Source organism: Onychostruthus taczanowskii, unplaced genomic scaffold (assembly GCF_017590055.1).
Source record: "Onychostruthus taczanowskii isolate IOZ18803 unplaced genomic scaffold, ASM1759005v1 scaffold9, whole genome shotgun sequence".
Lineage (NCBI taxonomy): Eukaryota > Metazoa > Chordata > Aves > Passeriformes > Passeridae > Onychostruthus > Onychostruthus taczanowskii.
In genome coordinates, this window is record NW_024506993.1 from 16,943,088 (window position 1) to 16,954,942 (window position 11,855).

Sequence of the window (11,855 nt, forward strand, 5' to 3'; positions counted from 1 at the left end):
CCCCTCACCGTCCCCTCACCGTCCCCTCATGCCCATGCAGAGCTGCTCTCTGAGGACGCCAAGGCCGTGTGGTCACCACGACTCAGCCCTGATGGCTGCCGCATCGTCTACCTGGAGAACAATGTCCTGGGCCCCCACCAGCAGTGCAGCCGACTCCGCATGGTGAGCAGCACCAGGGGGACACTGGCAGGCACCAAGAAGGTGCCATGGTGCCCATGCTAGGGTGGGGCTGGGGAGGGCAGTGGTGTCCCCTCCTTGGGCTGCAGTGGGGGCAGGCAGGCTGAGACCCTGCAAAACTTGCCCTATGCCATGTCTCCTGCAGTATGACTGGTACACCAAACACACCAGCACGGTGCTGGAGGCTGTGCCACGGCAAGCATGGGGTGAGTACAGCTCTGGGCATGTTGGGGGAGACTCAGGGGGATGCTGAGTACTAGCACTCTGATCACAGGTGCCTTCCCGGGAATCTACTGTGGCGCACTGCCAGGGATGTGCTGGGCGGCCGACAGCCGCAGGATCCTGCTGGACACGGCCCAGCGCAGCCAGCAGGTGAGGGGGTGCTGGGGGACACAAGGGGAGCCTGCCTGGGTCAGGGCTGCACTGAGCTCTGCCCTCATGCCCCTAGGACGTGTTCGTGGTGGACACAGCAACAGGCACCACAACTTCGCTGACAGCTGGTGAGTGAGGGCAATGGGGCCATGCTGGTGCCAGGAGTGGGGAGAGGGTCACACCTGCAGGTCTGACCCCCTCCTCCCCAGATTCTCCCCAGGGAAGCTGGTCTGTCCTCACCATCAGCCGGGACCTCTTGGTGGCCAGGTTTTCCACCCCTAGCTGCCCCCCCATGTTGGTAAAGTCATGTCCCCAGTGCCCACCAGCCCCTTGGCATGGGCACTGACCCCTCTCCCCAGTGCCCACCAGCCCCTTGGCATGGGCACTGACCCCTGTCCCTGCACAGAAAGTGGCAGTGCTGCCCGCCGCCGGCCGTGAGGCACAGACACAGTGGATCTGCCTGCAGGCTTCCCCCCCCGTGCCTGGCATCAGCTGGGGCATCCGCACCCTGCAGCCCCCACCAGAGCAGGAGCACCCCCAGTACGGTGAGTGCCCAAGGTGGGGTCAGGCTGTGCTCCACCATCCTCACTGCTCCTTGACACCCCCTCTGTGCCTCCACAGGGGGCCTGGACTTCGATGCCATCCTGATGCGCCCAAGCGAGGGTCCCGCTGGCCAGAAGCCCCCCTTGGTCGTGATGCCCCATGGTAAGAGTTTGTCCCCACCCCACTGTACCCCAGCCAGGCAGCGTCACCCCCCTTTTGCTTTGGCCATTTGCAGGTGGTCCTCACTCTGTCTTCACGGCCGGGTGGATGCTGTACCCGGCGGCGCTGTGCCGTGTGGGCTTTGCCGTGCTGCTGGGTGAGTGACACCAGGGCTCTGGTGACACAGCACCCATGGAGGGGCTGGGCTGGGGGCACGAAGGAGGAAAGGCTCTGACACTGCTCCCCGTGCAGTGAATTACCGCGGCTCGCTGGGCTTTGGCCAGGACAGCGTGGCCTCCCTGCCAGGCAACGTGGGCACACAGGACGTACACGATGTGCAGGTATGGCATGGCACATGGTCCCGGGGCACCCTGTGCTCCTTTAGGTGCCCTGAGAAGGGGAAGCGGGGCTGCCTGCTCAGTGGGTGTTCCCCGTGGCGGCAGCTCTGCGTGGAGCGGGTGCTGCAGGAGGAGACGCTGGATGCTAGCCGGGTGGCTCTGGTCGGCGGCTCGCATGGGGGCTTCCTGGCGTGCCACCTCATCGGGCAGTTCCCCGACACCTACCACGCCTGTGTGGTCCGCAACCCCGTGGTGAACATTGCCTCCATGGTGACCACCACCGACATCCCAGACTGGTGAGTACTGCTACCCCAGCTTCCCAGGCTCCTTGCCAACCCAGCCACACACGTGCCCCCGACTCTTGCCTGCAGGTGCCTGACAGAGACAGGGCTGCCCTACAAACCTGATGCCCTGCCAGACCCAGCCCAGTGGACAGAGATGCTGCACAAGTCACCCATACGCTATGTCGACCGGGTATGTCACTGTCCCCATCCTTGTCCCTGTTCCCAACAGCAGTGCCAATGCTGAGGCTGTGCTGCTCCTGCAGGTCCGTGCACCCGTGCTGCTGATGCTGGGGGAGGATGACCGGCGTGTGCCCCCCAAGCAAGGTCTGGAGTATTACCGTGCCCTCAAGGCCCGGGGGGTGCCCACACGGTGAGTGGGGTGCTGAGGGCTTGAGCTGTGGGGTGCAGACACAGCACTAATCCCTGTTTCCCCTCCAGGCTGCTCTGGTACCCAGGGAACAACCACGCGCTGGCTGGTGTCGAAGCCGAAGCTGATGGCTTCATGAACATGGCGCTGTGGCTGCTCAAGCACCTGCAGTGCTAAGGGTGCTGACCCCTGCTGCTGACCCCCAATAAACGATGTAGTCCAGCACCCCAGTGTCTCTAGTGGTAGCGGTGTCATTTCCACTCCTGGAACTCCAGGAGCTGGTGGCCACTGGACCTTTCAGTGCCCGGATGTGCGGCTGTGCCGCCGGGGCTGCGTTGGGCCATGGGGAGGATGAGCCTGCCTGCCCATGCGGGGCACGGGGAGCGGCTGCAGAGCTGGCACCGGCCGGGGCGCTGCCGCCGGGCTCCTGCTGCGTGCTTTGGCAGCCGTCCCACTGCGGGCGGCAGGCGCCGGCAGCCCGGCCCGGCAGAGAACAGCCCCATGGCCACAGGGACCGAGAAGGGTGTGGAGGTGGGCAAGGGGGCTCAGGGGAACTGTGTGGGTGGGCACAGCCCCGCTTCGGGCGGTGGGCACGGGCAGGGGGTGAGCTTACCCCGTCCAGCATGTCCCCTCCCTCATCCAGGCGGCCCGCGGCCCCGCTGCCTGCTACCGGGAGCTGAGCCGCTTCCCTGCCGTCACCCGTGCCGCCCTCAGGGCTGTGGCTGGGTGCCAGACCTTCCTGCTCTACACCGGTGAGTGCGGGCTCGGCCACGGCCGCGCCTTTGGCCCGGTGTGAGCGGGCGCTGACCGGACCGTCCCGTCCCTCAGAGTGCAGCCGCGCCGACCCGGCCCGCCGGCGGCTCCTGCGCTTCGGCCGCCACTACAGCCTGCGGCGCACAGCCGGCCGCGAGGGCCTCGCCGTCAGCCGCACCGCGCTCAGCGCCGAGATCCACGGCCAGTACGGCACGGGCGGGCTGCGGGATGGGGCGGTGTCCGTGCCGCGGCCCGTGCCCACAGCGCACGGCCCGCCGCAGCCTCCGTCCCTCCCGCCCTCAGGCTCCTCAGCCAGGACTCGCCCACGGGCCAGCGCCGCGCCGCGCTCAAACGCTGCCCGCGGCAGGGCCACGAGCTGCTGGAGGTAACGCGGCTGTCGCTCGCCGGCGTGGCCGGAGTGCCAGTGCAGGGCGGTGGGCACCGTGTGCACGGTGTGCCGGTGCTGACATCCGTCCCCCCAGGTGTGGGACAGCGGGGGATGCAGCCACAGCGTGGATCTCACGGCGCTGGGGAAGCATGGGGACGTCTACACGGAGGGTAGGGCCCCTTTCCCGTGCTCCCCGCGCACAGCAGGGGTGAGGTTGGCGTGGCCAACAGCTCTGGTGGCTACCTGGTGCCCAGCTGTGCCTGTACCGGGCTGGGCTTTGGCACCCTCTTGCCATGCCAGGGCCCTTTGCCTGCCTGGCCTGGTCACGCTCGGAGACACGGCTCCTCTATATGGCTGAGAAGAGCCGGCCCGAACGACAGCCCCCCTGCCCCTGGGATGTGCCAGGAGCAGTCTGGCCAGCAGCAGAGGATGAGGATGAGGAGGTAGGTGCCCCATGAGTGTGTTCAGTGCACCCCCAAGCATGCCGTGTGCACTTTGAACATGGCACATGCCCCTTGGGCATACCAGACACCCCCTGAACATGCTGTGCACCCCATGAGTTGCCACACATCCCATGAGTGTGTCATGGACAGAGCTGTATGCCTGGGGACACCAGCCATGGGGCTGATGGGTCTGTGCCACAGGGCAAGCAATTTGTGTACCATGAGGACTGGGGAGAAGCCCTGAGCACACGAAGCGTGCCAGTCCTCTGCGTCCTGGACCTGGAGGGCCTCAGCCTGTCAGTGCTGGAGGGAGTCCCAGAGCACCTCTCCCCTGGCCAGGTCAGGATGGGGTGCAGGGAGAGCCCCAGGGGACCCAGCCTGGGGCCGTGGGATGAGCCTGACTGTCACACAGGCCCTGTGGTCCCCGGATGACCGTGGTGTGGTGTTCGTGGGCTGGTGGCACACGCCCTTCCGCCTGGGACTGAACGCCTGCTCCAACAGGAGGTGGGTCCCAGCCAGCAACCAGCACCATGCCAGGATGTCCATGCAGTGTCAGCCCAGTGGGGGTTCAACCTGACTCACTCTTTCCTTCCAGGTCAGGGATTTTCCACTTGGACCTGGCCAGCGGGTGCTGCGGTGAGTGCTGGGCCCTGGGGGGTGCCTCGGCATCCCTGGGATGCTGACGCCTTGCTGCCCACAGAGCTGCTGTCAGCAGAGAATGGTTCTGTCTGCTCCCCCCGGCTGAGCCCTGATGGCCAGCGCCTGCTCTACCTGGAGGGGGCTGTGGGGGGGCCCCACCGGCAGTGTCTGCGCCTGCGCATGGTGAGTTGGGCCTCAGGGGCACCAGGCACGGCCGTGCCGCCCTGTGCTGCCAGCACGGTGCCCAGGTGTCACAGCCTCTCGCAGTGCCTGGCTGGGGTGGAGGTGTCCCCAAGCCTCCCTGCCTCAGTTTCCCCTGGCATGGGTCCATCCCTGAGCACTAGCTCTCCCCAGCTCACCTGGCAGACAAGGCAGACGATGACAGTGCTTGATGTGGTTCAGGAGCCCACAGAGGGTGAGCAAAGCGTGGTGGGCAGAGCTGGGTTCTGATGGGGGGCTGGTGCCACCCCCTGCCAGGTGCCCATGACCCTGGCTCACTAGCCCAGTGCTCTGCCCCACTTGCAGCCTTTGCTGGGCTCTACGCAGAGGCGCTGCCACCGCGGTGCTGGGCAGCTGACAGCCGGCGAGCCGTGCTGGGCACCCCTCAGCGGAGCCGCACGGTGAGTCCAGGGGATGGCGGGCCAGGGACGTGACCCACACAGCCCATGGTGACACCGCTGCCTGTGCTCTGCACCCCCACAGGACCTGCTGCTCGTGGATACGGAGGCGTGCACTGTCACCAACCTCACCGCAGGTACATGGTAGCGGCCACCCATGGTGCTCCAGTGAGCAGCTATGATCACCAGCACGTGTTCTGTCCCCAGGGTCATCTGAAGGGTGCTGGGAGCTGCTCACTCTCCAGTGGGACCTGCTGGTGGCCACCTGCTCAGCCCCCCACCACCCCCCCAGCCTGGTGAGCAGTGCCCTGGCACCATGTGGCACAGTGGGATACGGCACAGCAATGTGCAGCCAGGCACAGCACGGTGTGGCACACACGCCATGGTGTGGTGTGGCACAGCCAGATCCAGTATGTCACAGCCTTGGCATGGCACAGCCCCAGTGTCATCCATTGCCTGTGCCCAGGTGGTGGCCGTGCTGCCGCCAGCAGGCCAGGAGTTGCCCCTTGTCTGGGTGCCAGTGGAGGACACCCCAACCATGCCTGGTGTCACCTGGAAGACCCTGACGGTCCAGCCACCCTGCAGTGGGCAGAGCCCCGCTGCACAGGGTGAGTCCCTGGGGGCCCCTGCTGCACCTTGGTGCTGCCTGGTGCCAGGAACCCTCTGGAATGGCGGGGGGCAGGGTGCTGGGTGCCCAGGGTGGTGGCCTCTAAGTGGGACCCCTTCCCTGGCACAGGTACTCAGGCTTTTGAGGCCCTGCTGCTGAGCCCCTCAGATGGCACACCACCGCACCCCCTCATTGTGTGCCCCCATGGTGAGTGCGGGAACAGTGGGGACACCCTGGCAGTGCTGGTGGCACCCCAGGTGATGCCCATGCTGGCCCCAGGTGGCCCCCACGCTGTCTTCGATGCCCGCTGGCGTCCGAGCATGGCTGCACTGTGCCGGCTGGGCTTCGCCGTGCTCCTGGGTGAGTGCTGGGGAGCTCAAGGTCATGTGGCCCTGTGTCCCAGTGAGACATGGCACCCACGGCCCTGTCTCCTCAGTGAACTATCGTGGCTCCCTGGGCTTTGGCCAGGCCAGCATCAGCTCCCTGCTTTCCCGTGTGGGTGAGCAGGACGTGGCAGACACCCAGGTGAGGGGTGCTGGGCTGAGGGTGCTGGGAGGATGGTGCTGGGAGGATGCTGCTGTTTGGGTGCCAATGGTGGGTGCCCCACGGGTGCAGCTGGCAGTGGAGCAGGCGCTGCACAGAGAGCCCCTGGACCCACACCGCCTGGCCCTGCTGGCTGGCTCCCACGGAGCCTTCATCGCCCTCCACCTCCTCGCCCGTGAGCCTGAGCGTTACCAAGCCTGTGCCCTGCGCAGCCCCGTCTCCAACCTGCCCGCACTGCTGGGCACCTCTGACATCCCTGACTGGTGAGTGCCGTGCCCATCCTGTGCCATGCCATGCCATGTCCCTGTGATACCCACCAGTGTCTCTGTGCTGCAGGCGCTACACCTCCCTGGGGCTGCCCTACTCCTTTGAGCGGGTGCCATGTGCTGAGGATGTGACCGCCATGCTACTGCGCTCGCCCATCGCCCAGGCAGCCCAGGTAAGCAGGGTCAGCATGGGTGCGGCGTGCCAGGTGTGGGGTGTCAGACACCCACTGAGGGCAGTGCTGCAGGTGCAGACACCGGTGTTGCTGTGCGTGGGTGCCCGGGACCGGCGCGTCAGCCCCACGCAGGCACTGGAGCTGTACCGGGTGCTGCGGGCCAGGGGTGTGCCGGCACGGTGAGTGGGGTGCAGGTGGGAGCCAGGAGGGAGCTCTGGAGTGCTGGATGAGCATCTTTTCATCCTGTCCCTCCCCACAGGCTGCTGTGGTACCCAGAGGGTGGCCATGCACTGGCTGGTGTGGAGACAGAGGCTGATGTCTTCAAGAACTGTGCCCACTGGCTCCTCCAGCACCTGGGGCAGCCCAGGCAGGATGGGACAGGCCAGCACAGCCCATAGTGCCCACAGTGGTCCTGGGCTATGCCAGCCCCAGAGTGACTGCTGGCCCTGGGGACCACACCAGGACCAGAGACAGATGGAGTGAGTGTAGCCAGGGGCAGGGATGTGGGTTGGGGTTTGGTGTTAAATAAACATGAGGCCCTGTGCAGTGCCAACCCCTCTGGCCAAGGCTGTGCCTTTATTGTGCAGTGGCAGCTGTGCCAGGCTGGGAATGCCAGCTCAACCCATCTTCATCACCTTGGAGATCCAGTCAACGTAGAGGGAAACACGGATGAAGAGGGCGGGCAGGTCAGTGCGGGCACAGACACGGGAGGGGGTGATCACCCCCTCCAGCACCCAGCAGTCAGCAGTGAGGCAAGCCAGTGGTCCGCCATAATCGCCCTGTGGCACGAAGAGAGTGGTGGCACCCTGGTGCCAGCACCTTCCGCCACCCGGGGGTGGGTGTCCCCAGCCCCGCTCACCTCGCAGGCACCCACGCCGGCACGCAGCGGGGCAGTGCACAGCTCACTCTCCTTCAGGCGCCCACGCAGCGCCCTGTTGCACTCACCGTGGGCCAGCACTGGCAGCCGCGCCACGTTCAGCACGCTGCCGTCTGCCGTGCCTGCGGGCAGAGAGCGCGGGGCAGCGGGCATGGGATGCAGCATCGTGTGTGCAGGGATGCAGGGGAATGGCACGGGCAGGAGATGGCATGGACAGGAGGATGTCACGGCAGTAGATGGCATTGCAGGGGGATGTGGAAGGGAGATGTTGTGGAAAAGGGATGCCATGGATAGGGTGATACCAGGATCAAGGGATGCTCTAGTCAAGGGGATGGAATGGGCAGGAAAACACCATGGAAAGGAGATGCTGTCAGCAGCATCGGTATGCCAGGGATCTGGGGCTTGCTGCAGGCAGGGGATACTTCAAGCAAGGGATGCTGTGGGCAGGGAGATGGAGTGGCTTTGGCAGGGGCTGCATTGAACAAGGAATCCCCCAGCAGGGGCTGCCCGTGGCAGGTACCTCTGGTTTCCCCCCAGCCGGCGATCTCACAGACAGTGCCCGCAGGCACAACATAGCGCTCGGGGGGCAGGCAGATCAGGGCCACACGCCTGGTCAGAACAGCTGGCCTGTGGCAAGAGGGGCAGTGGGACACGGTGCCAGCCTGGCCAGCAGTGGAGCATGGCAGAGGCCCAGGCACAGCCGCTCACCTTGCCAGCTTCAGCATCACCAGCTGGGACTCAGAGGGGCCGCAGACAATCCGCATGATGGGGATGGTCTGTTGGTCAGGATCCCCAGGGCCAGGGTCCTTGAAGAGCGTCCCCAGCTGCACCTCATAGCCCGTCAGGTCGGCCTCGCTGTGGAACAGGGACATGAGGGCACAGCGGGGTCCCACCACCCCACGCCCCAGCCCCAGCCTTACCAGGAGAAGAAGCACTGGCGTGTGCTGATCACCCACTGCTCCTTCACCAGGGATCCCCCGCAGAAGTGCACGCCAGCCCTGTGGGGACAGGGGGTGAGCTCTGGGGGTCACTGAGTACACGGCAGTGCACCTGGAACACCCACTCACCGGCTGCGGATGCTGACAGTCCAGGGCGAGTTGCCAGGCTGGCCACCAACGATGCGCCCCTTCTGCTGCAGCCTCTCCTCCCGCTGGCCACACTGCTCAAATGCCACTGCGTCTGTGGGCAGGGTGGGCATCAGCTGGGACTGCACCACCAGCACCCACCCCAGGGTGCCCACCCAGGACCCGTGGGCTCTCACCTGTATTCTCCATGATGGAGGGCACTGTGCTGCCAGCTGCAGAGAGAAAACAGAGGGTGGCAGTGGCACAGGATGCAGCCACCCTGAGGGGACCAAAATTACCCTGTGTGTGGCCAGGGTGCCTTCTAGCTCTGCAGGGATGTGGATAGGGGCTCACAACAGGGCTTGATGGCACAATAGTCAAAGGGGGTACGGGGGTCCATGGTGTAGCACCAGGGGCCATGGCTGTCATCATCAGGGTTGCGGCAGTAGTTCTCCTCCAGGTGTGCCTCAGGGTGGGTGGCAGGTGAAATCCTGCCAGGAGGCAATCACCATCATTGTCCCCATCCTCATCTCCATCCCCATCCCAATGCCATCTCCATCCCCATCCGTGTACCCACCACGCCCCCTCACACACTCACTGGGGCACGTGGGGTGTCTGGGCAGCCCAGGGCTGGCAGGTGATTCCCTTGCGGGTCTTGCTGACGTGCCCGTGGTAGTGCTTGCCGTGGCCGTGGTAGCACTCTGGAGACAGGCAGGGAGCGCTGGCACCCCTCACAGGGGCAGCGGGGTGGGCACCCAGGGACAGGTGCCTGGGGTGGCTCACCTTGGGCATCCTGCTCATCAGGGCAGCGGCGGATGTGGAAGCAGAAGGCGATGCGGATGGTGGGGCGGGAGGTGAAGCACCACGGTGCCTCTGATCCGTCGGGGTTGCGGCAGTAGTTCTCCTGCAGGTCCCTGGAGGAGGGGCCACATGGTTGTCCCCCCTCAATCCCACACTCGTGGGTGCTGCCCAGCACCTCCTGGGGTGCACAGCCGTCCCCTTACTTGCAAGGGTACTTCTCGGGCAGGAAGTGGTGCTTATGGGGCACCTGGGAGTCCCAGCGCTGGCAGGGGATCCCCGACACGGTAACGTTCACTCGGCCACGGTAGCCTTCGCCCTTGCCCCTGAAGCAGCCGGTGGTGACGTTGACAGGCCGTGGGCGTTTTTCTGCTTGTGTGGCCAGAGAGAGGGGCAGAGTAAGCAGGGTCAGGGGTGGCACCAGGACCCTCAGGCCCGGCTGTGCACGGTGCTGGTGGGGACTTACTGCAGACGCGGATGTGGCAGTACTCGCGCTCCCGCTCGGGGTCGGTGGTGTAGCACCAGGGCCGCTCGGAGCTGTCAGGGTTGCGGCAGTAGTTGTCATCCAGCCCCTTGTCAGGGTACCTGGGCCAGAGACAGGGAGCAGCAGCTGAGGTGGCACCATCACCCCAGCACCTGGCACTCAACGAGGACAATGCACTGCGGGGGGCTGGGGGCTAGTACTTGTGGGGGTGATAGGGGTGTTTGTGTGGGTGCTGCAGGTCCCAGCGCTGGCACTCCGTCCCTGACTCGGTGTGGTCCACGGTGCCACGGTAATCCTCCCCGTTGCAGGTCATGCAGACAGCTGCCAACAACTGCAGGGCTCAGTGTGGGAGAAACACAGAGCACAGGGTGATCCTGGGATGTGGCACCCACCATCCTCACACTTCTTTATGCCGCAGCTCTGGTGCCGGACATTGGGATCAACGGTGTAACACCACGGGCCCCGCTTGTCCCGGTCAGGGTTTCGGCAGTAATTCTCCTCCAGCCCATTGCGAAGGGATGGCAGAAACCTGCTGGCAGCAGAGTGGGTAGGAGGGCTGACAGGAATCCTTTGCCCTGGAGCGGGCACAGCAAGGATGATGCGCTACCCCTGTCAGCGCCATTGCCCCCAGGCTGTCCCCATTGCTCCTGTGCTATCCCACGCTGCTCCCATCCCGTTCCCCATTGCCCCATGCTGCCCAGGGTAGGTGCCACGGGACAGCCAGGGACACGGGGGCACCTGTGATCATGTGGTGTCGTGGCTTGCCAATGCTGGCAGCGCAGCCCCTTCTCCGTCGTGGCCCTCGTGCCGCGGTAGCCGGAGCCATCGCCCACGATGCAGTCCCGCATGTAGTCTGAGCAGAGCCGGGCACCTCTTCAGAGCCCCAGGGCCGGGTCAGGGCACATGGGCAATGAGGAGTCCTGTGCCGGGTGGCCTGTGCCCAGTCTGTGGTGTCCCCATGCCCACCCATGGCACCAGCCCACCTTTCTTCTGGTACAGGTCATAGCGGATGTTTTTCTGCAGCTGGATGCGGGGTGAGTGCTGGGTCCAGGGCAGCAGCTGGCACAGCTGGCTCTGCTGGTCATGGTGGAAAGCCCTGGAAGGCACAGCGGGAGTCTGGCATGGCACCGTGTGAAGCCAGGCCCCGCGGGACCTGGGTCACACACGTGAGCACCCAGTGTCCAAGTGCAGTGACCCAGCGCTGTGGCCCGTGCACTCCCCCCTGCCCCGCGGTGGCACCGTGTCCTGCTCACCGGCAAGCCAGGCTGGTGGCACAGCGCTGGGCACACTGCTCCGCAGTGCCCTGCTCCGGCAGCGGCGGCGGTGAGTCCACAGGCACTGCCAGCAGCTCGGTGGCTCGCAGGCGCTGGAAGTCATTGAGGGGTGAGCGGTGGCCTGGGGAGGGTGGCAGGAGCTCAGTGTGCCCGTGGGGGCACAGCATGAGCACTGGGGCCCTGTGGAGTGCTGGATCCCTGCCCCATGGAGGAGGATATCCCTGTCCCACAGAGCATGGGATCCGTGTCCCATGGAGGAGGGGAAATCTGTCCTATGGAGCATGGGATCCATGTCATATGGAGCAGGGGATCCCTGTCCTATGTCCTGATCCATATACCCTGGAGCAGGAGCGTCCCTGCCCTGCATCACCCGCTGCTTCCGTCACCCCCCGTCCGCCGTGGGACAGGGCATGGCCTGCAGGCTCTGTCCGGCCGCTGGCCCGCCTTGGGCCCCGCACTGCCCCGCGCCCTCCAGCCCCACGGCGACCCAGCCTGGGGCCCTACCTGAGCCCAGAGCCGCGGCCAGGGCGAGCAGGAGCCCCAGCACGGGCTGCATGGCGGCGGCCCCGCGTCCCCGGGCCGCTGCAGCTCCGGGACGGTCCCGAGCAAATATTTGCGGTCGGGCGCGGGGCCAGGCGGGCCCGGGGTCACCCCGCGGCGGGCACGCGTGGGGCGGGGCGGGGCCAGGG

At 65.9% G+C, this 11,855-nt stretch overlaps 3 protein-coding genes across 4 annotated transcripts in view; 2 read left to right on the top strand and 1 right to left on the bottom strand.

Annotated features, from left to right (window-relative positions):
* Nucleotides 1–2,465, top strand: part of LOC121347344 (acylamino-acid-releasing enzyme-like) — a 5,522-nt gene extending 3,057 nt beyond the window's left edge. Inside the window, exons 15-27 of the mRNA XM_041425955.1 lie at nucleotides 43–162; nucleotides 323–383; nucleotides 452–549; nucleotides 626–677; nucleotides 759–847; nucleotides 956–1,094; nucleotides 1,171–1,254; nucleotides 1,328–1,408; nucleotides 1,504–1,592; nucleotides 1,695–1,885; nucleotides 1,961–2,063; nucleotides 2,137–2,243; nucleotides 2,312–2,465. Coding sequence (XP_041281889.1) covers nucleotides 43–162; nucleotides 323–383; nucleotides 452–549; nucleotides 626–677; nucleotides 759–847; nucleotides 956–1,094; nucleotides 1,171–1,254; nucleotides 1,328–1,408; nucleotides 1,504–1,592; nucleotides 1,695–1,885; nucleotides 1,961–2,063; nucleotides 2,137–2,243; nucleotides 2,312–2,417 — 1,320 coding nt within the window. The 3' untranslated portion in view covers nucleotides 2,418–2,465. The remainder of the gene's footprint in view (nucleotides 1–42; nucleotides 163–322; nucleotides 384–451; nucleotides 550–625; nucleotides 678–758; nucleotides 848–955; nucleotides 1,095–1,170; nucleotides 1,255–1,327; nucleotides 1,409–1,503; nucleotides 1,593–1,694; nucleotides 1,886–1,960; nucleotides 2,064–2,136; nucleotides 2,244–2,311) is intronic.
* Nucleotides 2,466–2,636: 171 nt separating this feature from the next.
* Nucleotides 2,637–7,220, top strand: LOC121347418 (acylamino-acid-releasing enzyme-like). The gene is made up of 22 exons (XM_041426071.1): nucleotides 2,637–2,771; nucleotides 2,884–2,992; nucleotides 3,069–3,198; nucleotides 3,297–3,378; nucleotides 3,476–3,551; nucleotides 3,682–3,824; nucleotides 4,026–4,163; nucleotides 4,237–4,328; nucleotides 4,420–4,460; nucleotides 4,525–4,646; nucleotides 4,818–4,878; nucleotides 4,989–5,083; nucleotides 5,166–5,217; nucleotides 5,288–5,376; nucleotides 5,547–5,688; nucleotides 5,817–5,894; nucleotides 5,967–6,047; nucleotides 6,124–6,212; nucleotides 6,303–6,493; nucleotides 6,567–6,669; nucleotides 6,742–6,848; nucleotides 6,929–7,220. Exons 1-22 carry the CDS (start codon nucleotides 2,742–2,744, stop codon nucleotides 7,065–7,067), a joined length of 2,190 nt encoding a protein of 729 aa, XP_041282005.1. The 5' UTR covers nucleotides 2,637–2,741; the 3' UTR covers nucleotides 7,068–7,220.
* Nucleotides 7,218–11,824, bottom strand: MST1 (macrophage stimulating 1). Of its 2 annotated transcripts, none has more exons than XM_041426073.1 (18): nucleotides 11,671–11,824; nucleotides 11,146–11,287; nucleotides 10,876–10,988; nucleotides 10,631–10,745; nucleotides 10,285–10,421; nucleotides 10,093–10,213; nucleotides 9,875–9,993; nucleotides 9,615–9,777; nucleotides 9,394–9,524; nucleotides 9,209–9,311; nucleotides 8,965–9,101; nucleotides 8,808–8,843; nucleotides 8,614–8,725; nucleotides 8,467–8,544; nucleotides 8,255–8,401; nucleotides 8,067–8,173; nucleotides 7,529–7,668; nucleotides 7,218–7,448 (listed from the first exon to the last, which is right to left on the bottom strand). In XM_041426073.1, the coding sequence occupies exons 1-18, from the start codon at nucleotides 11,720–11,722 to the stop codon at nucleotides 7,287–7,289; spliced, it is 2,115 nt and encodes a 704-aa protein (XP_041282007.1). In that variant the 5' UTR covers nucleotides 11,723–11,824; the 3' UTR covers nucleotides 7,218–7,286. The 2 variants fall into 2 exon arrangements, with proteins under 2 accessions (XP_041282007.1, XP_041282006.1); XM_041426072.1 differs by having other exon boundaries at nucleotides 9,615–9,780.
* Between the last annotated feature and the right edge of the window lie 31 nt (nucleotides 11,825–11,855).